The sequence below is a fragment of the Mercenaria mercenaria genome, chromosome 7 (assembly GCF_021730395.1).
Source record: "Mercenaria mercenaria strain notata chromosome 7, MADL_Memer_1, whole genome shotgun sequence".
Lineage (NCBI taxonomy): Eukaryota > Metazoa > Mollusca > Bivalvia > Venerida > Veneridae > Mercenaria > Mercenaria mercenaria.
The window spans coordinates 33,904,085-33,924,339 of record NC_069367.1 but is presented as its reverse complement, the minus strand read 5'-3'; the positions used below and the strand labels follow the sequence as shown (position 1 = coordinate 33,924,339).

Sequence of the window (20,255 nt, the reverse complement as noted above, 5' to 3'; positions counted from 1 at the left end):
AGCAGTATAAAAATTCCTTCAAAACTGATACAGGGTAAATTAAGGAAAATAATTCATCATCACTAAAAAATGATTTCTAACAATACAAGTTACAGATAAAAATCATCTATCTTCTCAGTATCAGTTTAGACGCGGATACAAATATGTAAAAACCCTCCAAACAGCCTGCGTAAAATATTGATAGTGTAAACATATACGCATAGAAGTTACAGATATCTTAAAAACCGTCTAGACAACCTGTGTAAAATATAAATGGGTTATTCATATACATTTAGAAGGGTAGGAATATAGCTGAAGAATTTTACCATCAATCTACGTTTTAGTTTAGATTTGACAGGAAAAAATGACTGAAAATGACTTTTACTGTGATCTGTGCCTTAGGGAAGACCTTAAAAAACGGGGGATTGTATATTGCTATAATTGTTTAGAAATACTGTGTAAAGAATGTGAACGACATCATAAGAAAAACAAAGCGTCAATAAGCCATAAATTGATTGATATCAGCCGAGATGCCATTGAATGGAATACAACAGACTATGATTATTATGAACAACATTCGAAGTGTCTAAATCATGGATTGAAATATGTGAAATTTCTTTGTAAAACGCATGGCGAGTTTTGTTGTGAGAAATGCGCCAAAATAGAGGATAAGAAATGCAGACTTGTAGATGAAGTGGAACTAAATACTGAACTCAAAAAGACGTTAGAATATATGAAACAAACCGCAGACAAATTAATAGAGCACGAATCCAACTACCGAACCAAATTGGACGCGGAGAAAAAAGAAGCGCAAACGTGTTTAGAAAATCTAAAGGCGCATATTGACTATTCATATGAAAAAATTAAAAACAAAATTTTGACAGATATGTTAGCGCGACGGAGAGATCTGTCATCGGCCAGTTTGCTACAGACTGCTTCTGTAGAGAAGCTTAAAGCCGAGATCAGGAGCTCACGTGAGGTCGTTGAAGACGCTACGATTCAACACAAACTACCCTGTTTTCTTCTGCTCAGAGAAGTACAATAAGAACTACAAACGTATGAGGAAAAGCTGATCCAACATAAACAGAAAACCAGTTCAGTTACTGTCTCCGTGGTGGAAAGAGCATCAGTTCTAGATATGTATGAAGAGATCAACAAGTTTGTATGTATCGAAGATGATCCCGGGGAAAGAAGAGTTGTATGTGAAGAACAACTATTCATAGATGAATGGAAGATAGAAAAATGCTCTCCAAGATATTGCTTATGGATAAACAATTACCTTGTCGTTTCCATGCAAGAAGAACAGGCACTGAAATTGTTCAATGCTATGACCGGGACAATCATATCAACATATCAGTGTAACAGTCAACCCTGGGCAATGACTAAAATGGACAATTTAGGTTTTGCTGTTGCCTACCCATACAGGAAGACAATATCTACAATGACTGTTTTCAAACGTTATCTAAAAGATAATGATTCCCCAATACGAACATCTTTGGAAGTATGGGCATTGTCATATATGAAGACTGACAAGACTTTGCTTGCGGCATCAAGGGAAGGTGGGTTTGTCCAAAAATACAAAATCGACGGCGAAGATGCAGGAACAATTCAACTAGAGAGCGATGGTGACGGTATATATAACCTTACATATGACGACATTTCCGGATATTTGTACATTTCGTACAATACATCTAATAAAGTAGTCTGTGTTGACAAGACCGGTGCGGAAATCTTTCAGTACAGTCCGCCGAATATCAGAAATCCTTGGTCAGTTGTTCCAGATAAAGAGGACAATGTTTGTATAACATACTACAATGGAAACTGTATTCAGCAACTGAACAAGAAAGGTCGTCTTTTAAACGAAATTGTTCCATCAGACGGTGAAGAAATCGTACATCCTTTAGGCATGTGTTTCAATGAACGCAAAAACAGGTTTGCTTTGTTGTGTGCTAAATTAAAATGCATAAAAATATTCAAATTCTGACATACATGTAATCTATAAAAGCCAGTAAATTCAAAAACAGTTTCATTGGATGTATATGTTTATAGAAAGATGGCAATGACATCAAAAATGAGAGTTTTTAGATATCAGAAAATAGTTGATATTTTTCTTTAGAAGGCTCTGAAATTTAGTTAGTGACATATTATATGATACGGAAACACAAAAGAATACAATTTTTACCGTTCAAAAATGAAAAGGGTCAGAAACAGGGTACCGGAGGTAAACTGCATTAATTATAAAACATTTGATTTAACGACCGTGCAGTAGGTAATTCTCCTTGGTGTATTAGTCAAGATTGCCGGAAAGCTTCTACTTTCATGGCGGTCCTGGTTCGATTCCCGACTCGGCCATGCTTTTTGTCTTCATTTCTGTTGCAGTAATTTTGTTTACATGGCAACGTTTAGAAACAAATGGTGGTTCAATATTTTTAAAGACTGATTTTACTTTTATATCCGTATTCAGAAACAAATATTTCTTTACTTTTAGTATTTCGTTTATATTTTGTGCTTTTTTCTTTTTTTCTGTACAATTAACATTTGCTTCGCGAGCCTTCCCTTTTAAGCAACATCACCATGTAAATGATTTAGTCTACACAGTGTGTTGTAATCTGCTCTTTATGTATACCATAGTCGCTTATCATAATCATGAAGTTATTTGACAATTCATTGTTTTAAAACATTTGATATCCTTGTTCACATTTTGAGGTGCGTCCCTTTCATTACTTCTCTGGCGGCAGTAATCAGACATTATTTTAACATACTCGTACTGTATATATATTTAGCTTAATTGCAAGAAGCATGAAAGATCTGATTTTGTTATTGTGACAAACCGCTCATATAAATTACGTCTTTTTCTAATACATTTTAATTGAATTTTTTTTTATTTTCATCTGAAACAAATTACTCTTTTTTAATATATCATCCTTGTGTCTTTGGGTCAATTAATCTTTGAGACAATACATGGAAAAAACATTCAGTGTGAAAGAAAGTGGCCATAGCTTATTGTCAGACTCATTTGCTTTGATTATCATGACGATCATTTATTTCAATACCTGTATTATATTTATCAAGTTTATTGTTTGACATGTGAGTATATTAATTTGAAAAAAAAAGACAGCAGCACTTAACAATAAAATTATATATACTTTAATCCCTTTCATAATATCCAAACGTTATATATGTTCACTACCAGTTACCTGAGGTTAGTCTTTGATACGAATTATTTTTCATTAATCTTCACCCTGTTAAATGTCTAAAATGGACTGGTCTTTCTTTCAATTTGGGAAGTACCATTTATTTTTCAATTGGGTGTTTACTGGCTGAATAGCAAACAGTGCAGTCCATGATCGTGTTAACAGATAATTGTAATGAATATACCTTAGCAGTCCCGTCAAAACAAGAGTTTCTTTTTGTACTGTGATAAGATATGGAAATACATCACCTTGAAAAGATGATAAGTATTTTTCACAACAACAGAAAATTTGATTTTCAACCTTTCTCATTTCGTAATCGAAGTAACAACATTTATTCTAAAGTGGCACGGATACAGATAGGGATTGGCCTACTTGTTAAGATGTCCCATCCAGCTGTTGGTGATACGACGTCCTAAGAAAGACTAATTTCACACATGCACTTAGGGTCAGGGCCCACTTCTTTCCTCCGCCCCTGTCAACAGTTAACAAAATTTCTTCAGCATTTTAACACAAACTCGGCGTAGGTTACGACCATGAAGCATGTTTTGTTACAATTTCAGCATGTATTAAAAATGTATTTTTTACCATCAAATTTCTTAACGAGCAAGGAAAGACCGGTAAGAGTAAAATTGACACTTTGAATAAATAGTCGATTTAACTTTTAAGATAGCACTTGCCTATATGTTTTGGTCTGTAACCATTCCATCCAATGGCATTGGTCCTGACAACTTATATTCGAGTGTTGACAAGGAACCAATCTTTCTCTTTTTTTCTTAAAAGTTTATTTATAGTCGCGAACGGTTATCATTTAGGCGAATCCTCTATAAGTCTCATATTAATGTTACTATACCGGAGACGCTCCAGTTCCAGACAAGTCCCTGGTTGTTTAGCGTGCCAGATGTAAAACACCCATTCACGGGAACTCATGTACCCCTGGTTTCGTAGTCAGAGAAGGATACCATTGAACCACTGCGTTCGCTCTTCCATTTCTGTGCAAATGGATATCTGCAATATATTGGCTTATGAGCCGCGTATTAAACTTGTTTATCAACTTTTCGACTTCATTGAACTGGATGATTACAATATGAGTTAAGTTTGGTACCCAGTGTTCGTTAAGTGTTGTTAAATTGGGTACCGCGTGTCCGTTGGGCGTTGTTAAGTTGGGTACCCAGTGTTTGTTAGGTGTTGTTAAGTTTGGTTCCCAGTGTCCGTTAGGTGTTGTTAAGTTTGGTACCCAGTGTTCGTTAGGTGTTGTTAAGTTTGGTACCCAGGTTCGTAAGGTGTTACCTCACTTTGACTCAAATCCTCACGCACCGTCGGGTTGAGCGACCGACGCCTTGATCACTGGACCATCGATCCTTTCCGTAAATCAATTAGTGCAACGATATTTAAACTGAGGTGAAAAGAAAAACGAGTTTAAAGCTTTGTGAGTATATGTATGACATGCCATCAAAATAGAATATCGCACATACGTACGCGCGTTCTTACGCAATCTTTCATTTGATATGACCAGCGTGGGTGGTAGCCAAATACAGAAATGGACATAGTGCTTGTTATAGAGAACTTTGTATTTTCATTGGACCAAAGACCAGGCGGATCAATTTGGTAATCTGCTTGCATTCCCCGTGGTCTGGGCTTAACAAAGATAAAAACAAACGTTTCGTTAAACAGAAATTCACCGAACGAGCGAGGCGAGCGAATTATTATTTGTCTACCCCTCTGCTGCCAATAAATTCCTCTTGCATCAATATCGGAAATAATATTTTGGGTCAGAGTTTCTACCAAGAGTGCAATTTTAGATCTGATAGACAGATTGGTTTACTGAATGAGAAATCAAACCAGATCCAAGTTGTAGCTCCTGGTGTCAAAGCTAGAAGGAAAAGAAATGCATGCTATCGGTTTTTTGACAGAAGTATCTACGTCAACAACATACGAGTCCTATCGCAGATGATCGACCTCTGTCCCCTCAATTGAAGTTTCAGCTCTATATGATTGCTCTGACTCCTGGATGCTCAGTGCCTATACGCTATTACATGTAGCATTCAACTACCATATAGGTGTATTCTGCCTTGGCTGTACTTCGCCAATAAAACTGAACCGTCTTTAAGCCGGTAGTCTCCTACTATCTTAGTAGATTTCCAAACTCTGGGTCTCAGTCTCAGCTTTCCGATGCTCAGTCTATAGTTGCTATCTTCTATAGCATTAAACTACCATTGAGGTAGAACTCCTATGCGCTGGCCTATAACTCGAAACCTTGTTGAAATTCTGCAACTCTTCTTTAGTCTATGAACTCCAAACGACTTCTTATTAATAATTTATCCGCCCTAAAAGTGTACATGTAGTTGCAATAACTTCCTTATCAAGGTACTGGGATAAATTATTAGTCGAATCATCGATGTTTCTTCTTCAATCGCTGGATACAGAATGATCTTTCTGTCATCCATCTACCTATTTATACTTTTAGAACTTGTTTCTGATTGGTTAATATTTATACATAGTATTTTACAACGAGTACTCGCTCTAACAAATATCTGGTTCCCTTTAACTATCTTATATCGAGGGCTTGGCGCAAAACTATTGTATCTTGTTCTTTATTTATATACACTTACAATAGTTTTGCACCAAGCCCTCGATATGATATGATATGTGATGCTGGGTGGGATCCAGCTATCGATATAATGAACCCAAATCAGCCACAAAAGATCCAAATCCTATTATTAACAGCAATTCAACAATAAGTATAGCAATGATGGCATGAAAAGAGAGTCGGTTATTCTGACAAAGCACATGTATCAGGTAACTTTAATTTACCATAACGTTTTAGCAAGTTACTGTAATAGATTCAAGCATATTTTGAAACTTTTCCAAAAAATGGTTATGGTATTGAAATAAATAAAATGAACTGATTGCATGATCCTATTCGCTGTAATGTTGAAAAAACAAAACCTACATTTCCTGAAGGAACTTTGAATACATCAGAGACAGTATTTCTCCTATACTTCTCTCTGTTCTTCCGCCCTTCATTTACTTTTCTCTTTAATACAAAACACTGTTCTATTTTTCAAATTGTCTCTTCTGTCTTAAAATAAACGGAGACTTGTTTATGACCACTTCCCACCACGAGTATAATATAACCCTCTCTTATATTTACATACAAACCGTATTATCCGCTTAAGAAGAAGAATTCTGTAAGACATGTCTTTCATTCTTATCCTTTCTTTAATATCATGTTTATTTGTTGTAATTGTTTAAATGTATGTTATGAACTCTTGGGAATACATATGTTTAAACTAATTGAAAGAGTGTTCATGAGTTCCATGTAATTTGTAAGATATTTTCGTTAGAGTATTTGTTCAATGTTTACCTTCCCTTGCGCAATTTATTTCGATTTTAAGTTGAAAGTGAAACACGTTTTTTCTTAACCCTTACCATGCTAAACAAGATTGATTCTGCTTATGCGACCAATGTAGATCATGATCAGCCTGTACATCAGAGAAGTGTGATCATGATATGCACTATTCGCCATTCAGTCAGTATAAGCTTTGTTTGTTTCCCTTTTCAGAATATCTAATATACACTCTCGTGGTTCATAATTTGTAATTTGTTGTGAATACATACTCATGACAAGTAAAATTTTGATGCACAGCATCAAGTCGCTGGAGAACTTAATTGTGCCTAACACGGAGTGCATCAAGAGTTACTTGTGCTGCTTCAGACAATCTGTTATAAATCGTTTATCCTAGTTTGACGATGAAAGGCTGTAAAATGTCGCATCCTTCATGAAAGTTACCCCAAAACCCCTTACCATTTTCATCTTTTTTTCTTTGTTCACAAAAACCTAGCACCAGCATCTTCACGAATAACAACTGAAATGAACTGAAATCTACGACAGCATATATTTTGACATTTTCAAACAAATAATGCAAAAGATTTCTTGTAGCCGAAACATTTCGACAACGAAATGCCCATAGTTTGACAATAAAGTACTTGTAGTGGAAAATGTATAAACAATGCTTAAAACATTTGTTTTTCACAAATTAAATTTCGCAGTTATCTTTGTTCTGGCGCAGTTTCATTAAAGTTATAAAAATCGGATCACATGGTTTCAGTTTGCAGTTCTTATTAAGGTGATTAGCCGCAGGTCTCAGTACGTATAAAACATCATAAAGTGCTGGCAATCGTCAAAACAAGTGTAATATTTCATAGAAGTAGGATTTTATCAAATTATTACGGAAGAGCATTAGTGCCAAGTGCATTTTATTTATAATTAACTCGAAATTTCAAGATACCCACTCGAAATTTCGAGATAATTCGAGTAGAGTAAAGTAACTCAAAATTTCGAATTGATAACAGAATATTTTGATTTCGTATCATGCCATTTGATCTGCAAAATTTGAGCGTCTGTCCGTCTGTCAAAGGCCAAAAAATTAATGGATGACTTTTGACTCTTCGAAGTGGAATCATCTACACATGTAGCCACTTGGATATATTCTACCATACATCAATGTATTACCTATCCCATAGCCTTTAGGCCTACTCCAGATTTAAAACTATATACCTTCATTTACATGTATAGTATGTTCAGATGGTAGAGCTCAAATTAGGTCGAAAAACCTCCCAGATATGGTCAAAATAGTGAAATATTCTAAGTTAGAATACTTCCCGGTCACATTCTATGACCTCTCCTCAAAATCTAAATCTATCGAGGTACCCAATCTTGGCAAGACTTATTACTACACGTTCATGTAGGACATGTCTGTGTTTCCTCACCATATGGGCTCAAAGTAGGTAGGTCATCTTAAGTAATTATATGATGGATACACCAGGTACCTACTATACATCAACGTAAACTACTGTAGTTAGTAATTGATAACTCGAAATTTCGACATAATAACTCGAAATTTCAATTTGGTAAGCCAAAATTTCAATTTAGTAATTCAACTCAAAATTTCTGTATATTAACAAGATATATCGACTTAGTAACTCGAAATTTCGATTTAATAGATAACATACGCCTAGCACTAATGCTCTTCCGTAAATTATGCTATAACGCAATGAATTCAGAAAATGTGAACTTATTTCTTTCACTTGTTGTTTAGTGTTCTGGTTTGAAATGTCTATAATAAGATATTAATGGGATTTAGACGTACCATATTTTGAATCATATCTTACAGTTTTAAAGAGAAATTCAAACAAAAATTATTAAGACAGAGACGACTTCAAGTTAACTACAACTAGACGGACATATCACCCGAACAACGTTTCTAAGAACTTGCAAAAAACGAACTGATATATAATTTGTATTTAGCTGAATAACTGGCGCATATTTTACTTATCTATTTCATGTACATTTGTTTCAAACTGCATATTTGACAGTAGCATGCGACATAGTTATTATGACAGTAACTTCCGCAATCTGACCCCACTAAGGTAAAACTATTTAGAAATAAAAACCTGCTTAAGTGTAACTGTAGACAACCTGCGTAAAATGTTAGCTGTTAATTCATATTCGCTAGGAAGAGTCGGAATATAGCTGAAGAATTTGACCATTAATCTACGTTTTTGATAAGATTTGAGAGACAGAATGACTGAAAATGACTTTTACTGTGATCTGTGCCTTAGGGAAGACGTTAAAAAACGAGGGATTGTATATTGCTATAATTGTTTAGAAATACTGTGTAAAGAATGTGAACGACATCATAAGAAAAACAAAGCGTCAATAAGCCATAAATTGATTGATATCAGCCGAGATGCCATTGAATGGAATACAAAAGACTATGATTATTATGAGCGGCATTCGAAGTGTACAAAACATAGATTAAAATATGTGAAATTTCTTTGTAAAACGCACGATGAGTTCTGTTGTGAAAAGTGTGTCCAAACAGAGCATAAGAAATGCAAACTTGTAGACGAAGTGTATCTTAATGCTGAAATCAAACAGACGTTAGAAAATATGGAACAAACCGCAGACAAATTAATAAAGCATGAATCCAACTACCGATCTAAACTGGACGCGGAGGAAGAAGAAGGGCGATGGCGCTTAGAAAATCTAAAGGAGCATATTGACTATTCATACGAAAAATTTAAAAGCATTATTTTGACAGAAACGTTAGTGCGACGGAGATATTTGTCATCGGCCAGTTTGCTACAGACTGCTTCTGTAGAGAAGCTTAAAGCCGAGATCAGGAGCTCAAGTGAAGTCGTTGAAAACGCTACGATTCAAAACAAACTACCCAGTTTTCTTCTGCTCAGAGAAGTACAACAAGAACTACAAGAGTATGAGGAAAAGCTGATCCAATTTAAACGAAAAGCCAGTTCAGTTACTGTCCCTGTGGTGGAAACAGCATCAGTTCAAGATATATTTAAAGAGGTTGACAAGTTTGTACGTGTCGAAGAAACACCTCTGGAACCTACATGTTTTGAAATGTTGTTGCCCCATAATCCTCAAAAAGATACTGTAGAAAAAACACTGTATGTGAGAAAAGAATATCCATAAAGATCCATAAAGAAAGGGAAGCGCTCTTCAAGACATTTCTTATGAATAAACAACTACCTTGTCATTTCCATGCAAGAAGAACGGGCACTGAAATTGTTCAATGCTATGACCGGAACAATTATATCAACATATCAGTGCAACAGACAACCTTTGGCAATAACTAGAGTGGACAATTTACGTTTTGCTGTTGCTTTCCAGTACAGGAAGACAATAATTATATGCAATGACTGTTTTCAAACGATATCTAAAAGCTATAGGTTCACCAATGCAAACATCTTCAGAAGTATGGGCGTTGTCATACATGAAGAATGACAAGACTTTGCTTGCAGCATCAAGGAAATGTGGATTTGTCCAAAAATACGAAACTGATGGCAAAGATGCAGGAACAATTCAACTAAAGAGCGATGGTGATGGTATATATAACCTTACGTATGACGACATTTCCAGATATGTGTACATCTCTTATAATACATCTAATAAAATTGTCTGTATTGACAGGACCAGTGCGAAAATATTTCATTCCGAACATCAGAAATCCTTGGTCATTTGTATCAGATGAAGAAGAGAACGTTTGCATAACATACTTTAGTGGAAATTGTATTCAGCAACTGAACAAGGAAGGCTGTCTTTTAAAGAAAATTGTTCCATCGGATGGTAAAGAGATTGTAAAACCTTTAGGCCTGTGTTTTAATGAATGCAGAAACAGAGTTGCTTTGTTGTTCAGGGAAATTGGGATGCATACAAATATTCAAATTCTGACATACATGTAAACCACGAAAGAACTGTTGCATTGGCTTTATCTGTTTATGACATCAAGAAAAAAAGGGAAAGTTTTCAGATGTCAGAAAATAATTGCTATATTTCGTTAAAAGGCTCTGAAACTTAGTTATTGCATATGATATAATATTACAATATGATATGCAAACTCATAAAAATAATTTGTGTTTGCTAATTTTTCAACTGAAAAATGAAAAGCGTCGGAAAAAAGAGTACCGGAGGTAAACTGTCTTAATCGTAAAACTTTAACGACCATGCAGGAGGTATTACTCCATTGTCTTTTAGTCAAGAATGCTTGGAAGCCTCTATTGTCGCGGCGGTCCGGGTTCGATTCCAACATCGGTCATGCATTAATTTTCTTAATTTGGTATTTTGAAGATAGTTAAGAAATAAAAGGTCATATTCTAATGTTCGTAATATGACAAAATTTCAATTTTAAAGAAAGGTAATTTTAGCCAAAATCTTCAGTTCAGTGCCTTAAAAAAAGCAACATTGCTTAAAATTGTTCTTTTTTTAAAGCAGTTAAAACATTTTCAAAATCGGATTAAAATGAGAAAGTTATTAACATTTCAACTGATTGGTCATAATTGCAGTACATATATTCAAACTCTGAGATAAAATATAAAAAAGCAAGTACAAATGTATGTTCCGAAACTGTTTCGCTGTCTGTATTATTATGGATTCAATTGCGCTTATATGGTAAGGCGACATTTTGTATTAATTTTGTTTGCATGGTAACGTTAGACAAAATGGTGGTAGTTTTAAGACTGATTTTACTTATATTTCCGTATTCAGAAAAAAGTATTTCTTTACCTATTTTTTGCTATAGTTTTCATATACAATCAACTTTTGCTTCCCTTTTAAGCAACATCACCACGTAAATGTTTAGTCTGCCGTTGTTTTATAATCTGCTCTTTATGTATAATAATATAATAGTTGCTTATTATAATCATGAAGATATTTGACAATTAATTCTGTTTTAAAACATTTGACATTCTAGTTTATATATAGAGATGTGTCCCTTTCAATACATCTCTGAGGCAATAGTTAGTCATTATTTCAATTTTTTTTTCTGTATATATTAATAGTTTAGATTAATTGAAACAAGCTATAAAAACCTGATTTTGCTAGAGTGACAAGCCGCTCATATAAATTGCGTCTTTTTCTAATGCATTTAAAATTCAGAAATTGATTCTTTTATTTTCATCTGAAACAAGTTATTTTCTTTGAATATATCATTCTTTTGTCTTCGGTACTTTAATTACCTTTGAGGTATTACATGGAAGTAAAGAAAATTCTTTTTCTTTTTTTTTTAGTTTAAAAAACAGGGCAAATCTCATTGTCAGACTCATTTGCTTCTATTATCATGATGATCATTTATTCTAATACCTGTATTATATTTATAAAGTTTATTTCATGAAATGTGAGTTTGTAAATTTTAAGAAGAGAGAAACTGCATAATGTTATACTTTACAATGAAATTATATATACATTAATCCCTTTCACAATAGTCAAACGTTTTATATGTTTTTGACATGTATTAAAATCAGTTACCTGAGATTAGTCTTTATGAATTCTTTTTCTTCAACCTTCACCCTGTTAAATGTCTAAAATTGACTGGTCTTTTATTACCTGCGGCCGGTATATTGGAATGCAACAAGTAGTGTAGCACATTGGGACTGGGTGATTTCACGTGACTTTTTACCGATAAGCGATTGGCTTATTGCATTTATGGAACGCCGTTTTTGCAATATAGCTGGCACTCTATATGATATATAGAGAAATGTTTGTGACCTGAATTCCTCATTCATTATTTCATGTAATTTATTCAAACTTTCAACAATGATCAATATTGATACCTTGTTGTGCATAAGGGTTTTTGTGTTAATTGCTTTTCAATTTCCTGGATTAAGGTCCTGTGTTTTCAAATAAGTCCAGGTGAAGGCATGAATCACATTTGTGAAAACTCTGTAAAGTATTTCAATAGTCAAAGAATATGACCAGCTGAGGTAAAAGTTATGTTGTACATGGAAGGGAAATATAGTTATTTTTGCTCAAAACAGTAACTTTCATAATTAAGAAATACATATTTCATAGATCTACTTGTAAATCATGTAGAATAGAGTAATATTTCCTACATTAAAGCGTAATGGTATAATAAAAAAGAACAAATACGTTATTCACCCAAGTTACTGTCAATTTCTGGTCTGTATAACTTCTGGCCGAAGGAAATCTTTCGACTTGTTCAATTTGGGAAGTAACATTTATTTTTCAAAAGCATGTTTACTGACTGAATAGCGAACGGTGCAGACCATGATCTAGCAGTCCCGTCAAAACAAGTGTTTTTATGTAATGTGATAAGATATAGAAATGCATCACTTTGAAAAGATAATAAGTATTATATTACAAAAACAGGACATTTAAGGATTAACCTTTCACATTTCGTGCAGAAGAAGAAATACCGATGTTTTGTTTGTAAAACTGGATGCCTACGGGTAACATGTCGAGCCCGCCCTTTGTCCATATCTGTGACCTTTGAGATAGAGTCAGTGATTAAACATTCATGCAAAATATTATCAATATTCCTAAATGCAGGTCAAAGTTATGGGCCGGATAGGATCTAACATGACCTTTGACCTCCAACTGTGATCTTGAACTTTGAGATAATAACCTGGGGTTTGCGCAAGACACTCTGTCTCACAAAGGTTAACATTCATGCCAAATATGAACAAGATTTCTCAATGCATGTCAAAGTTATTGGCCGAACAAGATCTGACATGACTTTTGACCTCTAACTGTGACCTTGACTTTGAGACAGGAACCTGTGGTTTGCGCATGACACTCCGTCTCTCTGAGGTTAACATTCATGCCAAATATAAAAAAGATTGCTCCATGAATGTCAAAGTTATGGTCCGGACAGACAAATCCGGTCCGGGCGGACGCACGAACGCACGGACGCACGCACGCACGCACATAGATCTAACAGCCATTTGGACAACTATGCTTTGGCATCCGCAAGCGGGCTCGACAAAAATGAGTAAATTTTAAAAAATATATACACATAATTCTATTTTAAATCACAATATGTATTACAAATCGACACGGATACAGATAGGCATTGGCCTACTTGTTAAGATGTCCCATCCAGTTGCTGGTGATAATACGTCCCAAGAAAAACTAATTGCACACGTGCACTCAGGGTCAGGGCCAACCCCTTTTCTCTGCCCCTGTCAACAGTTAGCCAATGTTTTAATTAGCATTTTAACACAAAATGAGCATAGGTTACGATCATGGAGCATGTTTTGTTACAATTTCAGCATGTATTAAAAAATATACTTTTTACCATAAAATTTCTTAACAAGCAGGTAAAGACAGGTAAGTGTAAAATTAACACTTGGAACCAATAGTCGATTTAACTTTTAAGATATCACTTGCCTATTAGATCTGGTCTGAAACCATTCCATCAAATGACATTGGTCCTGACAACTGATATTCATTCGAGTTTCGATAAGGAACCAATAGCTTTCATAAATCTGTCCCTTTTTAGCTCACCTGAGCAATGCTCAGGTGAGTTTTTCTGATCTCTCGATATCCGGCGTCCGTCGTCTGTCGTCTGTCTGTCGTCCGTCAACATTTAGCTTGTGTATGCGATAGAGGCTGTATTTTTCAATTGATCTTCATGAATTTTGGTCAGAATGATTACCTTGATGAAATCTAGGCTGAGTTTGAAAATGGGTCATCTCGGGTCAAAAACTAGGTCACTAGGTCAAATAAAGGAAAAACCTTGTGTATGCGATAGAGGCTGTATTTTTCAATTGATCTTCATGAAATTTTGTCAGAATGATTGCCTTGATGAAATCTAGGCCGAATTCGAAAATGGGTTATCTGGGATCAAAAACTAGGTCATAAGGTCAAATCAAAGAAAAACCTTGTGTATGCGATAGAGGCTGTATTTTTCAATTGATCTTCATGAATTTTGGTCAGGATAATTACCTTCATGAAATCTAGGTTGAGTTCGAAAATGGGTTATCTGGGGTCAAAAACTAGGTCACTAGGTCAAATCAAGGAAAAACCTTGTGTATGCGATAGAGGCTGTATTTTTCAATTGAACTTCATGAAATTTTGTCAGATTGATTACCTTGATGAAATCTAGGTCGAATTCGAAAATGGGTCATCCGGGATCAAGAACTAGGTCACTAGGTCAAATCAAGGAAAATCCTTGTGTATGCGATAGAGGCTGTATTTTTCACTTTATCTTCATGAATTTTGGTCAGAATGATTACCTTGATGAAATCTAGGTCGAGTTTGAAAATGGGTTATCTGGGGTTAAAAAGTAGGTCACTAGGTCAAATCAAAGAAAACCCTTGTGTATGCGATAGAGGCTGTATTTTTCAACTGATCTTCATGAAATTTTGTCAGAATGATAACCTTGATGAAATCTAGATCAATTTTGAAAATGGATCATCTGGGGTCGAAAACTAGGTCACTAGGTCAAATCAAAGAAAAATGTTTTGTATGCGATAGAGGCTGTATTTTTTAATCGAGGTTGATGAAATTTAGTCAGAATGATTGTCTTGATCAAATCTAAGTCAAATTCGAATATAGGTCATCTTAGCTCAAAAACTAGGTCACTAGGTCAAATTGAAGAAAATGCTTGTTTACACTTAAGAGACCACATTTTTGATCGAATCTTAATGAAAATTGGTCAGAATATTTGTTTCCATGAAATCACTATGTCAAACATGTTTACACTGTTATGGTGTGTTTATCAGGTGAGCGACCTAGGGCCATCTTGGCCCTCTTGTTTCCATGGAACACGTCTGTGCTGTTTTTGTTTGGAAGTTTCTTTATAGTCGCAAACGGTTACCCTTTAGGAGAGTCCTCTAAAAGTCTCTTAGTAATGTTAATATTCAGGAGACACTCCAATCCCAGAAACTTCACTGGTTGTTTAGCGTGCCAGATGTAAAGCACCCATACACGGGAACTCGTGTACACCTGGTTTCGTAGTCAGAGAAGGTTACCACTGGACCACTGCGTTCGGTCTTCCATTTCTGTGCGAATACATATCTGCGTTATATAGGCTTATGAGCCGCGTATCAAACTTGATTATTAAGTTTTCAACTTCATTGAACTGGGTGATTACTACATGAGTTAAGATCGTTAGGTGTTACCTCACTTTGACTCAAACCCTCACGAACCTCCGGATGGAGCGACCGACGCCTTGATATCTAGAGCACCGACCCCTTTCGTAAATTAATTAGTGCTACAGTATTTTAAATTGAGGTAAAAAGAAATGACTGTTTTCAAACGATATCTGAAAAATATGTGTTCCCCAGTACGAACATCTTTGGAAGTATGGGCGTTGTCATACATGAAGACTGACAAGACTTTGCTTGCAGCACCAAGGATAGGTGAGTTTGTCCAAAAATACGAAATTGATGGCAAAGATGCAGGAACAATTCAACTAGAGAGCGATGGTGACGGTATATATTACCTTACATATCACAACATTTCTGGATATTACTCGTACCATACATCTAATAAAGTAGTCTGTGTTGACAAGACCGATGCGGAATATTTCAGTACAGTCCGCCAAATATCAGAAATCCTTGGTCAGTTATTCCAGATAGATGGGACAACGTTTGTATAACATACTACTATGGAAATTGTATTCAGCAACTGAACAAGACTGGTCGTCTTTTAAAGAAAATTGTTCCATCGGACGGTGAAGAGATCATACATCCTTTAGGCATGTGTTTCAATGAATGCAGAGACAGATTTGCTTTGTTGTGTGCGAACTTGGGATGCATACAAATATTCAAACTCTGACATAAACTATAAAAGCAAATATATTCAAAAACTGTTTCACTGCCTGTATTTGGATAGATTCAAATGCGCCTAAAGATAGAGTATGGCAACATTGTTTTTTTTTATGTTCATCTCTTTAAGGCACTGAAAACATTTTCAAAATCGGCTTAAAATGAAAAAGTTATAAACATTTCAAAAGTTTGGTCAACATTGCAGTAATTTTGTCAATCTGACGAAAGTACATCTCCATTTACACTACATTATGAAGATCAAGTACTTTAGTCAGACTGGTAATTTTGTTTGCATAGCAATGTGAGACAACATGGTGGTTTAATATCTTTTTAGAGACTGATTTTACTTATATTTCCTTATTCTGAAAACAAAAAAAAATCTTTACTTTTAGCTAGAATGAAAGAAATGACCATGTTTAATCTTTTAAACTAAAAAAAAACAACTACAGAAATTAATCCATATAAAAGCATTAGCTGAAACAGATAATGCAACCATCGTGTTAATGGCGTCATCAAAACTAAACTCACTATGCTTTCAGCCAAGTCGCCTTATCCTTTTCAGTAATCGTCGTTTGAAAAACGGCATTAAGCCCAAAACAAACAAGCAAACAAACAATAAACGTCGTACTTCAAAAATTATTTCTGTGTTACGAATGTCTGGACGACGGTTTTTATATACAATCAACATTTGCTTCGCGAGTCTTTCCTTTAACGCTGCACCACCATGTAAGTGGTTTAGTTTTCCCGTTGTGTTGTAATCTGCTCTTTATGTATATACCATTTTCACTAATCATAAACACGAATACATTTCATTTATGATATTTGACAATTCATTCTTTTTTTTTCAGTGACTTTGCATCTTATTTTGTTTCTATCATCATAATGATCATTTATTTTACATACATGTGTTATATTTTTGAAGTTTATGGTATGGAATATGAGTATGTGAATTTCAAAAAGAAAGCAAATGAATATAATTAAACTTCACAATAATATTATATATATACATTGTATACAGGTACTTTTAAGTTTAACAGCTTCCATAATATTCAAACGTTTTACATGTGTATGTTCACGTCACGTGATTAAAACCAGTTATCTAGGGTTAGTGTTTATGCGTGAAATCATTTTCTTTAATATTTACCCTACTAAATTTCTAAAATGGACTCGTCTATCATTCAATTTGGGAAGTACCATCTGTTTTTCAAAGGGGTGTTCACTGAAAATTTACTTATGCTGCGTTTACACTTAGCCACGATATCCACGATGTCCACGATTTAAAGAAAAGCTCGGAGCTCCACGATTTATTGCACGAATTTTGTATTACTACGCTTTCTTACGCTTTCTTACGCTCTCAGTACGTTTTGTTACTACCTGCAGCGTTTTATTACGAAACCAACACGATTCTAGTCGAGATCTTCCACGATTTCCATCACGTTCTCTCAAGTTCTCTTACGATTACCACGATATGCTATCACGCTTTGTCACGTTCTGTTTAGATCCCTCACGTTATCAAGTTTTGTTAAGCTCTCCTACGATTTATGGCCACGATTTGATCAAGACTGCCACGTTTTGAGCACGATTGGAGTATAAATAGGAGTTATGGGTCATCCTCTCATTTTCTCCAGAAATTCCAAAGAGGAACGAGCTATACATCAAAGAGCTGAACAAGATGCTGAATTTGCATTTTTCGTGTATGCCTATAATAGTTTCTCGTCGGCCGTAGCAACAAGGGAAGGAATAGGGCAGGATATAAAAGAGAGAAATGAGAAGAAGAAATAGAAAGCCCAAGACCTGGTGGGTGAGACCATGGTTAAGTGGCAACCGAGGGCACCGACTGGGACAATACTCTCAACTTTTCAACACAGAACTCGGCGTGAAGATGTTTGCTCCAACGTCAATATTATATAGGACGCCTCCAGATCTAGTCGAACTTGGAATCGTGTTTCCAAGTTCATCAAGATTCCCATACGATGGAGCATCAAGGTCTGATGCGCTACGTTAAGGTCTGTTAAGCTGCACTACGCTCTACAACGATTTCCACGTTCCATCACGCTCTCTCAAGATTTAAGATAAATCGGGATAATCGTGGCAAATTTTTTGACTGTCAAAAATTTTGTCACGATCCTTACGATCATCCCGATTCCACCAAGTTCTCTCAAGATCACCACGATTCGATCCCACGAGCCCCCACGCTCACCATGCTTCTCTCAAATCGTGGACATCGTGGACATCGTGGCTAAGTGTAAACGCAGCATTATACTGAATAGCGAACAGTGCAGACTATGATTAGCCTGCGCGGATGCGCAGGCTGATGGCCGCAAATAAAAAATCGGCGAAAGGTTAATAGATACATTGTAATTGTAATTGTTATAAATATACACTATCAGTCCCGTCAAAACAAGTGTTTTTATGTAATGTAATAAAATACAGATATATATTACATGAGAAGTTAAAAGGTATTATATTACAAAAACAGGAAATTTAATTTTCAACTTTTCGCATTTCGTGCAGAAGAAGAAACACCAAATACTTATTACAAATCGTCATGGATACAGATGGTAAGATGTCCCATCCAGTTGTTGGTGATCCCACGTCCCAAACAGACACGAATTTACACACATTTGGGTATGGGCTCAACCGCTTCATTCACATAGCCAATATCTTTTAGCATTATAACACGGACTGAGCTTATTACAATTTCAGCATGTTTTAATAATGCACTTTTTACCACCAATAAGCAGGATATGACAGGTAAGTGTAAAATTGACACTTGAAAACAATACTTGATTAAACTTTTTAACATTAGTCTGTGACCATTCCATCAAATGACATCGATCCTGACAACTGATATTCGAGTTTCGACAAGGAACCAATAACTTTCATAAATCAATCATTTTTTCTTCCGTGGAACACTTCTGTACTGTTTTTGTTTTTAACTTTATTTTAGTTACCCATATGGGTGACTCCTCCAGAAGACTGTTAGTTGTGATAGTGGGGAGGATAATTTAGGATACAGGGGACGCTACAGTTCCAGAAATCTCCCTGCGTGTTTAGCGTGCAAGGAGTAAAGCACCCAAAACACGGGACTTTTATTCCAGTGTTAGTAATTTTAGTTGGGGGAGCGCGGGGCTCGAGCTCGCAAACTCTGGTTTCGTAGTCAGACAGTGTTACAAATTGCTATCCACTTAGGTTTGTTTGTCTGTACGTTTATCTATAGCCGCCGCCAGTAACCAATACGGTCGACTCATCCAGAAGACTATTAATAACTTTAGTGGAAGGATAGTGCAAGATGCAGAAGACGCTCCAATTCCAGAAGCTCCTCTCGTTCTTTAGCGTGCCAGGTGTAAAGCACCCAAACACGGTACTCTTATCGCAATGTTAATATTTTTAGTTGGAAGAAGAGGGGGATGGGGGTCTCGAACTCGTATAGCCTTGGTTTCGTAGTCAAACAGGGTTACCACTAGATCACTGCGTGTGCTCTTCCACTTCTGTGCGAATGGCTATCTGCATTTTGTATGTTATAAGCAGACGGAGCCACACTGTCACTTAGCTTTCAACTTCATTGAACCGGATGATTACTACACGAGTTAACTATGGTACCCAGTTAATACGCGATGAAAAGCGTCCATTCAGTTCCCAGTGTCAGTTTAATACTTGCCAGACTTCTAATAGAGCATGGATGGTAAAAAGTCCATTTTTACACCTTAAATCGGCAGGGGCGGTGGATTGTTGGGCGGGGTATGTCCTGACCCCAAATCTGTCTGTGAATTTATAAGCAAAACTTAATTTATTCTAATCTATTTTACTACGCGCTCAGCAAAAGTGTTACGAGCACAGAACTTCTTCCAGCTAAGAGATCGTAGTGTTCGTGTATAATGTGTATGTTCTCCGAAGTCATTTTGTTTATGTGGCTACTCGATGTGTTGGATTAACTGTCTTCTTAATCGTATCGGCATACAATTTACGTGCAGCAAAGTCATCGTGAAC

At 35.7% G+C, this 20,255-nt stretch overlaps 2 protein-coding genes across 2 annotated transcripts; both read left to right on the top strand.

The window, feature by feature from the left end:
- Nucleotides 1-343: 343 nt before the first annotated feature.
- LOC123555949 (tripartite motif-containing protein 16-like) lies at nucleotides 344-1,024 on the top strand. Its single transcript, XM_045346536.2, has one exon. It carries the CDS (start codon nucleotides 344-346, stop codon nucleotides 1,022-1,024), a length of 681 nt encoding a protein of 226 aa, XP_045202471.2.
- Nucleotides 1,025-8,757: 7,733 nt separating this feature from the next.
- Nucleotides 8,758-9,669, top strand: LOC123555950 (uncharacterized). The gene has a single exon (XM_045346537.2). It carries the CDS (start codon nucleotides 8,758-8,760, stop codon nucleotides 9,667-9,669), a length of 912 nt encoding a protein of 303 aa, XP_045202472.2.
- Nucleotides 9,670-20,255: the final 10,586 nt, after the last annotated feature.